The sequence below is a fragment of the Prionailurus viverrinus genome, chromosome B2 (genome assembly GCF_022837055.1).
Source record: "Prionailurus viverrinus isolate Anna chromosome B2, UM_Priviv_1.0, whole genome shotgun sequence".
NCBI classification, from domain to species: domain Eukaryota; kingdom Metazoa; phylum Chordata; class Mammalia; order Carnivora; family Felidae; genus Prionailurus; species Prionailurus viverrinus.
In genome coordinates, this window is record NC_062565.1 from 75,675,186 (window position 1) to 75,689,259 (window position 14,074).

Consider the following 14,074-nt stretch of genomic DNA (forward strand, 5'->3'; position numbering starts at 1 on the left):
TATGTAAACTGGGATCCAAATTAAATTTCATTTATCTCTCTCTTGACCTCTGAACAGTGTTATGCATGAGGTCCCATCCCTGTAGAATGCCCTAGCTCTGTGAGTTCTCAGCTTTTGCAAAATGATTTTTGAGGGGCGGGATAGCTTGACATTGAGATTGACCTCTGGACAACATTTTGTAATATATAAAATTTTTTTTAATGTTTATTTTTGAGAGAGACAGAGACAGAATGTGAGTGGGTTGGGGCAGAGAGAGAGGGGGGCACAGAATCTGAAGCAGGCTCCAGGCTCTGAGACGTCAGCACAGAGCCTGACGCAGTGCTCGAACTCATGAACCGCAAGGTCATGACCTGAGCTGAAGTCGGACGCTCAACCGACTGAGCTACCCAGGCACCCCTGTAATATATAAATTTAATAGGTATTTTCCCTTCCCTTTCAAAACAGTCATTTTTGGAGAAAACCTTCTTTTAATAAAGCTATCTCCTTGTCTCACTCTCTGACACACACATGTGTGCACTTATACACACTCATCTTTTTATTTTGTTTTTTAAATAATGTAGTCTTAGGGCTCCTGAGTAGTTCAGTCAGTTAAGCAAACGACTTCAGCTCAGATCATGATTTCGCAGTTCATGCGTTCAAGCTCCATGTTGGGCTCTGTGCTGATAACTCAGAGCCTAGAGCCTGCTTCAGATTCTGTGTTTCTGTCTCTCTCTGCCCCTCCCCTGCTTCACATTCTCTCTCTCTCTCTCTCTCTCTCTCTCTCTCTCTCTCTCAATGTCAAAAATAAATTAAAAAACATTAGAAAAAAACTTTTAAATAATGTAGACATACTGATTAAACTTTTTATAACTACATTTTCTACTTAGTATATTATGCACATTCTGTGTGTCGAATATTTTAATGTTTATTTATTTTTGAGACAGAGAGAGACAGAGCATGAAAGGGGGAGAGTCAGAGAGAGGGAGACAGAATCAAAAGCAGGCTCCAGGCTCCGAGCTGTCAGCACGGAGCCCGACGCGGGGCTCAAACTCACGGACCGTGAGATCATGACCTGAGCCGAAGTCGGACACCCAACCGACTGAGCCACCCAGGCGCCCCTGTGTGTCAAATAGTTTAAACCAGTTTTTGTCTGCCACCTCAATCTGCCTCTCCACCCTGTTCCAATGACTTTAGAGTACATTTATGTCTGAAAACATTTTTTATCATCACAACGGAGGGCATCTAGTTGCTAGAGTCCAGGAATGCTGCAACATACTACATACACACAACAATCTCCCACAACAAAGAAATAACCAGCCCCAAATTCCAGTAGTGCCAGTTGGGAAAACTGATTTTTAATAGCTGCACTATATGCAGTCATGTAACCATACCATGACTTATTTAACCAATCCCCTGCTGTTTGGCATAGTGATTACAAGCTGCTCTGTACCTCCATATGCAGGATAAAAATTCATCAGAAGAATCATCAGGTCACAGAATACCAAGGCTATTGATACATTTTGACAAATAGCCTCGAGAAAGGTAAATTACCAAGCACAGAATATTGTACTCCCCACACTTGATATGTTAGTGTCATTATTTTTCCTTTAGAAAGGATGAGGTTAATGTTTAGGGCATAAGGCAAGGCGAAAGAGAAAGGGATTCCAAGCAGCACAAGGACAGGGGATTGTGTACCCCGTTATGGGCACCGGTGGACCAGGCACATCACTTCAGTCACTTGTGTGCTCACTCTTTGCAAAATGTGCTTAATGTTGGGGAAAGATACAAAATGAGTAAGAATCCCCAAGTGGTGGTGAAGTTCTCAAGTTCGGCAGTAAGTGTAAAGTCTTGAGAGAAATGAGTCATATGTTCTAGAAGTCTAGGAGGAGGAGTGATTCTGTTTTTGTGAGGGTGGGGATGTCAAAGCTTCATAGAGGAAGGTCTGGGCTTTGGGGAGCAATTAGCATTTCTGTGAACAGGAAAAGAAATTTGTATAATAGGATTTTTTATAAGCAAAAACCAAGAGGGCCAGTATGTTGAGTCCATTTATGTTGAACTGTGTGTGGAAAGGAAAACAATGTGAAATAACTTTGTAAAAATAAAACCATTAATTATATCCATATTAGAAGGAATCTTAGTGGTGATCACTTCTAATCCTCTTATTTGACAGTCAACAAAACAGGGTAGTTAAAATCTGGCCATGGAAGACCTTAAGCATAATTCTTGTATTACACTTAGTACATGGGAAGTTCCGGCAACCTGGGAAGCACATCTCCCTTTATTACTGACAGGGTCTGTAGATAATGACTATGTTTCTGTACCCTGGTGTCAGCATTAAGACTAGCGATGTTTCAGTCTAATTGAGATAGCAGATGCCGATGATCTCAGAGGCACAAGTACATTGGAAATGTTCCTGAACCCCTTTCTTTTTCTCCAGCCTGTGATGTGCTCAAATATGTGGGCCCCTAATATGGACCCATAAGGGACTTTCTTCCTCCCAGATGTTCCTCAAATGGTGTGTTTCTTGGAATGTGTTTTTTTAAACGTCCATGTGTTCCCCTGACCAAAGGGCTCTGTGATTAAATAAGTCAGAGACAGAATGTGTACTATATTACCTTCTTGAAGATTTGTTGCGAAGTTAGCATATTCAAGGTTTTGAGAAATTCTGAAGAAATCTATTTAACTTTTCTTAACCCAGTAGTCCCATACTCATTTGAGAGGTTAGCCTTCTCTCATGGATTACCACTCACATCTGGAAGAACACTAGTGTTTCATCAGATTCATTTTGAGAAATGTCTCTGTAATATGTATATTTTATCAAATTTTAACCCCTACCTGTTTATTTTGTGAATTATTACCCTATGAGCAAATAACTAGTTTTCCTGTTGTTTCTAGTATTTTTCTCTTTTTTATTGGTTTTTATTTTGATTCCAGTATGGTTAACATACAGTGTTTTGTTAGTTTCAGGTATACAATATAGTGATTCAGGAATTCTGTACGTTACTCAGTGCTCGTTGTGATGGGTGGGCTCTTAATCCCCTTCACCTGTTTCACCCATCTTCCCACCCACCTCCCCTCTGGTAACCACCAGTTTGTTCTCTATAGTTAAGAGTGGCTTCTCGGTTTCTCTCTCTCTTTTTGTGTGTTTGTTTTGTTTCTTAAGTTCCACATATGAGTGAAATCATGTGGTATTGTTCATCCATCAAAAAATGAAATCTTGCCATTTGCAATAACATGGATGAAGCTAGAGAGTTTAATGCTAAGCAAAGTAAGTCAGTCAGAGAAAGACAAATACCCTATGATCTAGTATTTTTCTTTATCTAGAGAAATCAGGAAAAGCTGGGGCTCCAAATACCCTGAAATACCCTTCTCTAGGCAGTGACTAATCACAGAAGCTTTCTGAGCAGAAAGTTGTAAGATGGGTTCTGGGTTTTTAGAAGAACTAATATAGCCATGATGTGTCAGATAGATTAGGGCTAAGGATATTAGAGCAGTATTTTAGTCGAGAGATATAAAGGCCTATTGCAGAGTTGTGGCAGTAAAAATAGGAAGGCAGGAGATATGTGTAAGAAATGTGAAGGAGGTACATTTTGGAAGCTGATTGGCCGGAGGGGGAGGGAATCAGTTGTTGATGACTGCAGGCTCTGCAGTCATTTTAGATTGAATGCATACATTTGTATTTCAAGACTTTTCATCTTGGATCATTATCAGTCTACTTTAAAATAATTATTTTCAACATGAATAGATACTTCTCTAAAGAAGACATCCAGATGGCCAACAGGCACATGAAAAGGTGCTCAACATCGCTCCTTATCAGGGAAATACAAATCAAAACCACACTCAGATATCACCTCACGCCAGTCAGAGTGGCCAAAATGAACAAATCAGGAAACTATAGATGCTGGAGAGGATGTGGAGAAACGGGAACCCTCTTGCACTGTTGGTGGGAATGCAAATTGGTGCAGCCACTCTGGAAAACAGTGTGGAGTTTCCTCAAAAAATTAAAAATAGATCTACCCTATGACCCAGCAATAGCACTGCTAGGAATTTACCCAAGGGATACAGGAGTACTGATGCATAGGGGCACTTGTACCTCAATGTTTATAGCAGCGCTCTCAACAATAGCCAAATTATGGAAAGAGCCTAAATGTCCATCAACTGATGAATGGATAAAGAAATTGTGGTTTATATACACAATGGAGTACTACGTGGCAATGAGAAAGAATGAAATATGGCCCTTTGTAGCAACATGGATGGAACTGGAGGGTGTTATGCTAAGTGAAATAAGCCGTACAGAGAAAGACAGATACCATATGGTTTCACTCTTATGTGGATCCTGAGAAACTTAACAGAAATTCTCCATGGGGGAGGGGAAGGAAAAAAAAGAGGTTAGAGTGGAAGAGAGCCAAAGCATAAGAGACTCTTAAAAACTGAGAACAAACTGAGGGTTGATGAGGGGGGTGGGAGGGAGGGGAGGGTGGGTGCTGGGTATTGAAGAGGGCACCTTTTGGGATGAACACTGGGTGTTGTATGGAAACCAATTTGACAATAAACTTCATATATTGAAAAAAAAATAATAATTATTTTCACCAGCTTGTTTACTTCCATTGACATTTAGACCACATAGGTATTTACCAGAAGCAGGTCTACTTTCTCTCGCCCACTTGCTCTCTTTTTATGTTGCTTTGTTTGCACTTAATAGATTATCTAAATTTATTTTCAGGTAACCTTCTCAAGAGTTCTAGTCCTTTCCTGCATGTTGAGATCACAGGGCAGAAAAGAGTTTCAGAACATTTACTCTTATGCCTCACGGCTATAATTGTTGCATACAGCAAATTGGCCCTTATTCATAGTAACCCAGAAGAGAGGATTCCATAGTAATCACCTGTATCTTAATATGATAAAAAGGAATGCTTCTTTAAAATATTCTTGAATCTTAATTTGGTATTGCTCCTATCCCACTTTAAGTTCTTCTAATCCTGTAGCAGCTAAGCAGGAGAGCATCCTCTTCACAATATCCCTAAAAATTATATCCATGTGGCTGTGTGCTTTTTCCATTAAGCGCCCAAAAATTATGACCGAGGGACCGCTGTGTGAATAAATACGAAATGCATGGGAAGGTTACACCCTTTATGTAAGGATCTCAGTTATTTATCACCCTTTAGTAGATGCCTGCAGAAGGTATGCCAATGACTAGGCTTTTTTTTTTCTTTTAAATATCTCAGTAAAGGAAAATTAGGTGAGAGGGACACCAGTATTAATTTATAGATCTTAGCAGTTTTATTCCAGTGACCAACTTGTTGGAAATAGAGCCAGAAGAGACAAGTTTTTATTTTTAATTTAACCAGGTAATTGCAATCTTTTATCCAGTTGTCTGTGTATAATTGGAAATGTCTTAACATAATGGTTCTGCAGCTGCTTTTGGGTCTCCTTTGATGATCTGCTGAAAGGCTATGGATCTTCTCAGAAAAATGCACTTATGAATTCACGTACATTTTTTAATGTGATTTCATAGATGCCAGCATATGACTTTGTTCTTCCAGGCACATTTTTGGTTGGTTGGTTTGTTTGTTTGTTTTTTAGCCAATATGGCTTCTTTGTAAATAAGTTTCTTTATTCCTTCAAGTATTTTTGCACACTTACCTCAAGCCAAACCCAGAGCAGTGTACAAATAGTACATTCTGGAATTATCTAAAACTATTTTAAATTTTAAATGCCAGCAACAAAAAATAAGTTAGTGAAAGAAAGTATTTGGGGAAGCTGTTTTGTACAGAGTAGAATAGATTGCTGCTAAAACCACATGGGGACCTTAAAGGTAAGAAATAGAACATAATTCTGTAGGGCTTTTAAATATAAAATCAGAATATTAGAACAGAGATGATAGAGTTTTCCCACCTCATTCTGCGAATGAACAAATAAGACCAAAAGGTCTGGGTCTGGGTGAGAGCCTGGACTGGTTCTCCGAGCCTCTGCAGACACTCAGCGTTGGCCTGTGCTGCTCTGTGCCAGTCAGTTTGCAGGCACCTTACCTGAGCTGTCGCACAGCGACGTGAGGGCAGCGGCACCGGCCATGTCTTGTTTCTGTTCTGACATTTGGCTCCCTGGGCCCCCTCACAAGAGAAACTGTTCGCTTCTACTTTTTCTCAAGATTGATGTTAATGTATGATTTATTTCTGCTCGTCTTGAGAAAGCATCTCAGTTATTCACTAGGAAATGTAGAAAGTCATTTGATCTGCTAAAAATGGTTAAGAATGAATTGTGTTTGCTACAATGGAGAGCAGGTACAACATAACATTTTTAATTTACTGTGATTCTTTACCAGCAATTCACTTAACAGATCACAGAGCTGTGGGAAGAAATGGTCTGGAGTACGTTGTGAGATTTGGTTTGATGTTCTTCTCTCTCATTTTAATTCTGTACCCATTTTTTTTTTCTTTCATGTGTTTCGTTTCTTAGTATCTGAATGCCTCCTGTGTGTTGGCCACTAGGGATGCAGTGACAGCCAGAGCGTGATCCTTGCTCTCATGGAGCTTATGATGTAGTGGGCAAGGTAGACATTAATAGGATAATCATCTTGATCACCACATACTTACAGGCCGAAGTAAGGGCTGCGAAGAAAAGGGAAAGGAAAGCATTCCTACAACACATATAACAAAGCACTGTGGGCTGCAGTGCTTCCCCCTTTGGAAATGATGCTTGAGCTAAGAACTGAAGGGGGGGGGGGGGCTTAGTAGAAGAATTTCAGGAAGAGGATGGGCAGCACGTGAAGACTGAGCCAAGTAGACACACAGTTAGGAGCCAGGACTTGGTGAGGATATGCTTATGGCAGGTGAGGCAGAGAAAGATCTCCTGGATGAATCCCAAGCTCCTGGCTTTTGCAACCAAGTGGACCATGGCGCCGTTCACAAAGATAACCTCGGGTGTGGGATAGGGAGATCATAAGTTGATGTTGAAGACAGCAAGAAATGAATCCAGTAGGCTCTTGGGTCTGGAGCTCGTTGGAGAGGTTTGGGTCGGAGATTAAAACGCACATGCCAATGGTAATTGCTCTGTTCTGTGATTTATACAGGCAGATTATGAATAGAAATGTGGAGTTCTTTGAGATCCCTTGGAACTCTCTTTCTAGTGAGTTCAGTAAATAACGCCAGATTACTCTTCTTATTCGTAGCAAAAGTTAACCCTTAGTAAATACAGATTTACCTATATGTTTTTGTTAAACTTTTGCTTATCATCTGTTCTAGTGCTTTTCTAGCAAGTGTATCAATTTATACACTTCATACACTACAGTTTAGGTATTCAGTTGTTCTCAAGGGGAAAAAAAGAAAATGTTTTCATGAACTTAAAACATGCTAACAAAATGTTCAAATAATAGACTTAAAAAAATGTTTCTTTCCTCCAGATTTGATGTTGAATTTGTTCTCTCAGCACCCACTTCTGAATGGAATGGCAAATGGGGACACATTTCACCAGCTCTTCTTTCTGAATTTTTGAAAAGAAGTTCAGACAAATCCAAAGTCCTCATCTGCATTTGTGGACCAACCCCATTTACAGAACAAGGAATACGGTGAGTAGCAACGTGGTACGGAAAAGAATGCCCAACACTGTGAAATGAAAATCTTCCGTAAGAAGCAATCGACTTAGCTCTGTTCTTCCCATTCATACAAACCTGCACTACAATAGTCGGTTACAGCCTCAGAAAATAGTAGTTTTTAACCTTCATGCAGGTGAGAGGTTGGAGGCCAGGATTATGCATAGAGTTAGATGTGGATGATGATCATTGCTAATGACTGGCAGTGTGGATACATGGTGCCACTTTCTTATCTGGGACATAATTAATAAGCATTGTTCATCTCGTTGCAGCTTTCCACCTTTCTTCATTCTCTGCAGTTAGGCAAAAGCTAGTAAATAATACAGGGATTGAAAGCCAGACGTCAAGACAAAAGGAGAGACTAGAACATAAATAAGCTAAGACTCCAAGTTGACACTGGATGACGAAGCATCAATGGTAGTGTTCATCTTACTCGAAATTCACCTGGCTCTGATTTAAATCTAAAATGACACTTTAAAATATTTCATTATTTATGTAGGCACTGTTGGGTGTATAGGTGATTTTAAAATATGACTGCCTCAACTACCCTGTTTTTCCTTGTTTGAGATATGACTAAACCTCACATTTTCTGGTTACTTTTCTCTCTATTTTTAATTTTAATTAAGAAACATTGACCTCAGTACATGCATTGAGAAATGTTTCTCTCTATGTTGCATTTAAAAAAGTATTTTAATTAAATTGAATTTTATTTCTGGATTGTAATACCTTCAGAAAAAATGTTCTTTTGTATAAGCACTCTCAACTTCAAATTTTTTAAAAAATTACTGTTTAAACTTTTAATCTTTCAAAGCTGAAACAAAACTATTAAATTTATAGTGAAGACTAACAGTATGATTTGAAGTAAAATAATTTTTCAGAAAGAAAAAGGCTAAAGGCTACATTCTTTTACTTTGTTGACACTGCTATTTAAAAAAAAATTTTTTTTAATGTTTATTTTTTTGAGAGAAAGAAAGAGTGTGAGCTGGGGAAGGGGCAGAGAGAGGGAGACCCAGAATCCGAAGGAGGCTCCAGGCTCCAGGCTGTCAGCACAGAGCGACGTGGGGCTCGAACTCCAAAGCCCCAAGATCATGTCCTGAGCCGAAGTTGGACGCTTAACCGCTTAACCAACTGAGCCACCCAGGCGCCCTGACACTGCTATTTTAGATGCATCTTAATGCTTACTTCATAGCAGACTGCAATTTAATTATCATTTTAAATTATGTGAATCATAAACTCTTCAGCATTGAAAGAGACTGTGTCTTTAAGGCCATTTAGCTCAATTAACTGACTGAGGAAGAATCCCTGGTACAGCCTCCTATTAGAAGTGTGTTGTTTTCTCCCATGAACAATGGGCTATTTGCAGGCTCGTCATTTGCATACCCACTTCCTTGCATTCCGGAGCCTCAGTCTATGTGTAATTGAATAGAAGATAGCCAAGATCCTAGTACTTCTGCATTTATAAAATTGAATGTAATCTCTACAGCTTTATTTTCTCAGCTTTACCTCAGAGCTAATCTTTCCATGCTGCTAGCTGGCTTGCCAAGAATTGCTCAGGGGGATCACTGGTCATGTATGGATCCCTGCTTTTGCTCACAGTTGAACATGCTGCACAGAATTGCCTTGTGAGATGTAGCTTGATTCAAATAGTACAGACATACCTTTTTTTTATTTCTCTCTACTTACTGTGCCTCACACATACTGCGTTTTTGTTACATACTGCAGATTGTGGCAACCCTGCATCATACAAGTCCATTGTTGCTGTCCTGCCAACAGTGTTTCTGTGTCACATTTTGGTTTGTCACAGTATTTCACTCTTTTTCATTATTCTCACGTGTGTTACGGTGATCTGTGATCGGTGATTGCAACTTGCCGAGAGCCCAGACGATGGTTAGCATTTTTTTTTTAGTAGTGAAGTATTTTTTTAATTAAGGTATGTACATTGTTTTTTAGACACAATGCTGTTGCACACTGAATAGACTGTAGTGTAAATAGAACTTTGCTATGCATTGGAAAACAAAACAATTCATTTGACTCGCCCTATTTTGATATTTACTTTATTGCAGTGGTCTGCAAGCTGAATCCACAGTATCTTTGAACGTGCCTGTACTTGGCAGTTCATAGCCTGTGCCCTGTGACTTGTAATTTAGGACTCCTGTTTCTTTGATTTCCTCGTCTCGATCATCTTAATGAATGTCTTGTGTCTCTTACTTGACATTTACGTGGGTCTCTTATTAGATCATAGGTTTTGCTGTCCTGAGAAATGACTCCTTTGGGGGCGATTCTCACTCCTTCAGGCCCTCCAAAATGAATCTCATGTCTGCTACAGAAGTATAACCATTTCAAACACAGTCTCCATATTTGGTGAAAATTTGTTAGGTTTGTATGATATGATAAGAGAAAGACTCAGAAACTGATTTTATTGTGATATAAAGAGCAAGATAATCACTTGCTCAGTAAAGGTGCTTTCATCTACCAAATCCCCACTGTGTTTGTGGCACAGATGAATAAAACAGGCTCTGGTATCGAGGCCCACACTGTCTAGTGGTGGAAGCAAATGCGTGCATTAATAACTAAAATATGACTCTGAATATCATAAACCCTCTTACTGGAGGTGGAACCCAAGTGTTAAGGAAATTCAGGAAGAGGCAAGTTACACCTGGGCAGGTGTGTATTGGAGGGAGAGTTGCTGCGTGGTCAGAAAGACCTGTTGTTTGAGTGACAGCCAAAATGCTGCCAGTCACAGGAAGCGGGGAAGGGTTGGATGGGCCGAGGAACAAGCAGACCCATTAAGGGGCAGATATGCAGAAGACTAGCCTGGTGTGGCCAGGCAGGGACAGAAAGTGTGGCTAGAAAGGTAGGTGAGTCCAAACAGTGAGAGGCTTGACCATTGCACGGAGTTGGCCCCGTGACTCCTGCGCACACCCTTACTTTGTCTGAATATGTGTGTTTGCCTAGAAGCCGCTGATTTGAGTTTGAATCCCAGCTCTGCCACTTGTAAGCATCTGTAATCACAAGTCACGTGTCCTAGAACCAAATACTTAACCTTTCTAAGCTTTAGTGCACTCACCTGTACAAGGGAATAAATTATAATACTTAGGAATGTGAAGTGCATAGCACAGTGACTACATATATAGCAAGTACTAAATAAATGTTTTTATTTTTGACTTCGTTTTCTTCCTTTTTACTGAAGTATAATTAACATACAGTGTTATATTAGTTTCAGGCATACACTATGATTCAACATTTCTGTACATTACTCAGTGCTCAACCTGTTTCACCCACCCACCCCCATCCCTGCCCCCCTCTGGCAACCATCAGTTTGTTCTCTGTATTTAAGAGTCTTTCTTTTTTTCTTTTTTTTTGGTTTCTTTTTTCTTTGTTTGTTTTGCTTCTTGAATTCCACATGAGTGAAATCATATGGTATTTGGCCTTCTCTAGTTTCAGCAGCATTTTAAACAGAGCTACTTCTAAGATTTCAGTCTCTATACTGTTTTCCAAATTGAATTATACTTCAGCGACATTTCTGCTTGTCTTGTTCAGTTTGGGAGAATGAGAATAGAGTGCTGGGGGATCAACTCCTTACTCTGAAAACTGGTGAATAAAGGGGGGGGGAAGCATTTATTCTGCCTTTTCTGTGAGGTGTGCCACTGGGCAACTACATAATAAATTAGCAGATGTTCGTTTTTCTCTATAGAATTCCTCAGTTGATAAATGAAGAAAGAGTTACAGGAGTATCACCAACTTCAGTCCCTCATGAACTAATGGGTGTATACTTAGATCCCCAATGGTTGTTAGCATCCAAAAAGAGAGGCAACCAGGTATGATGAGCCTCCTGATGGAAGAACACTACCTAGGAGATAGTCTTGTCAAAAAGAATTGAACCCGTATCTGATCAAGCCTCGAGATCCAATTATTAAAATGTGGGAAATAAGAGACACAGCAACATATTATTAAAGTATACCACAGAGATGCAGCAAAATGGAGACTCTGGGTGGCGCAAGACCTAAAAATCTGGTTTTGTCAACAAAGAAATCACAGGACGAAGAGAGAGAGAGATGGAAGGGATCTCGCAGATCAAAAGATACCTAAAAGACATCAGCTAATCACACTGAGTAGATTTTAGTTGGCATTAAACAAACTTTAGAATTATGGCATTTATGAGACAGTTGAAAATTTGAACACTGACTAGATATTTGAAGAGAAAGTGCACACTAAGCGGGAAAAATGAAAAAATACTATGGTTATGATGGTCAACTTTGATGATGTTTATTTTTAAACATTTTGCCAAAGAAACATGTACTTTTTATTTGTTTTCCAGGTTGCTGCGTGATAGGAACTTTTCCAAAGAGGAGATCCATAGTTTTACAGCATAATGAAGAGCTGTCATCGTCCTTTATTCAACTGTTTCGTCTAAGTTTGTGATTACTTAGTATTTTTTAAGAGAACATTTTTGTACATACTAACTAAAAGGTTAACTAGAATCCAGGTTTCAGTTTCTTCAATGAAATCAAATGTTCCTTCAGTAGAGGCAACTTGTTGACTTTATTTTGTACCATAACTTATTTTGCTATTGATATTTGACCTGGAATCGACCATGGCAACAAGTACATACAGGTGTCTTTTGTGATGAGTCACAGACTTCCTTACCATTTAAAGTGTATCACTGTACTACAGTAAACTCTGGTGTTTTATGACATGATAAAGTAAATGATCATTTTGATCACATTTCTATGCTGTAAAATGTCTTATTAGCAATACAGATTAAATTTTACATTGCACTGTTAACTCAGGAAATGATCATTTATGTCCTTGTTATTAACTATTAAAACATGGAATGTTTTAACTTATTAAGTGACCGAAACATTGTGTGTGTGTGTATGTGTGTGTGTGTGTGTGTGTGTGTGTGGCATTGATACCGAGTAGAATAAATGCATACTTAAGTACTTTTTAATTCTTGTGGTAGGAATGTATTTGAATTCAACAATATTGGATGGGTGTGTAAGGGGGACTTAAAAAGGCAGCAGGAAAAGATTCTGGAGACATTTCATATCTGCAGCTTGCAATTAGATGTGTGAGAGAGTCTAAGAGAATCTTAACAACTATTTCAATTCTTAGCCAAAATTAGGGGCATCAGGAAATGTAATGAAAGTGTAGCATCTGGTCCCATGACCTAAAATAATCCTTTGGTGCTCTGGAATGGGTTAAATTTTAATTCTTTTTGAGCCCATCTAGAACACTGTGTCCTAAATGGTACCTTCCCTGGCTGGCTGCTTTCCCCACAGCTGGTAGTTCAGCAGGGAGCCCTCGTGAGCTCTGGTGTGTGGGTGATTCATTCTTTCCTCCAGCTGCTGTGCACAGCCTTCAAATATTTTCACAGATTGGGATTTAGCAGAGGGTATCAAGAAGAGTCACCGTGAGCTTTTCCAGAGGAAACTGTTGAATGCATGGGTGGCTACTGCTGAAGCTAACTCAGATTTTTTTCAGTCTTAGTCAATACAGCAGCTCTGTGTGCACAGAAATGGGGGTGCAGGGAGCCAGCTCCAATTTTCCTGAAAATGATGTGAATAGCTAAATCTTCACTGAATGATATACTCAGGAGAAACACAATAGATTTGCATTCCTGAAATGACAAATACCCAGTTGATGAAGGCGCATGTGTGCAGGTGGCTGGTGGAATCCTTTCCTGTGCCTTCCTCTTCGGTATCCACCTCCAGCCACACTGTCATTCACCCAGGCAGGACAGAGCCATCCTGAGCCCTCATGGCTAACATGAACGTTCTCCAGCTTCTGCCTCCCTGCCATCTCCTTTTTCTCCTCTAAGAGAGATTTATGAACTCTCTAGGCATGCCCGTTTTGTAGTTTATTAGTAAATCTATCAATTCCACCTCACTCAACAGTTGTCTCATCTTTTCTGTCCTTTTTTGTCTCCAATCCTTTTTTTTTTTTTTAATGTTTATTTTTGAGACAGAGAGCATGAACGGGGGAGGGTCAGAGAGAGGGAGACACAGAATCTGGAACCGGCTCCAGGCTCTGAGCTGTCAGCACAGAGCCCGACGCAGGGCTCAAACTCACGGACTGTGAGATCATGACCTGAGCCGAAGTCAGCCGCTTAACCAACTGAGCCACCCAGGCACCCCTCTCCAATCCTTTTCTAATGACCTCAAACAAAATCCTGTTTCTTTCTTCCACATTCCTCTTCTTACTCTGTTTTAAAGCAAAAGGGAACCCATAATAAGCATCTTCTGAACCTGTGTGTTACTTATTCCCAAATTGGAGTCTCTGAGAATCATTGAGCTTCAGTATTCAATATCCACACATCTCCTGGATGCTACATGGATGTTCCACAAGTACCCCCTCCCCCATAATCAACTCATACCACAGGCATTGCTCCCCAAGCCTCTCCTCTTGCATTCTCAGATTCACTGGGATTACCTTCCACCTAACTGGCTCTTCCAGAACCATTTGGAACCAGTGTCTCTCTTTCCAAACTGACTTCACCACAGCAGC

The 14,074-nt window shown here is 39.9% G+C and overlaps 1 protein-coding gene across 2 annotated transcripts in view; it reads left to right on the plus strand.

Annotated features, from left to right (window-relative positions):
- LOC125166670 (cytochrome b5 reductase 4) overlaps positions 1-12,414 on the plus strand; it is a 93,092-nt gene extending 80,678 nt beyond the window's left edge. For both annotated transcript variants that reach the window (XM_047860652.1, XM_047860651.1), the window contains exons 15-16: positions 7,379-7,543; positions 11,886-12,414. In XM_047860652.1, the coding sequence (XP_047716608.1) occupies positions 7,379-7,543; positions 11,886-11,940 (220 nt within the window). In that variant the 3' untranslated portion in view covers positions 11,941-12,414. The remainder of the gene's footprint in view (positions 1-7,378; positions 7,544-11,885) is intronic.
- The last annotated feature ends 1,660 nt before the right edge of the window (positions 12,415-14,074 follow it).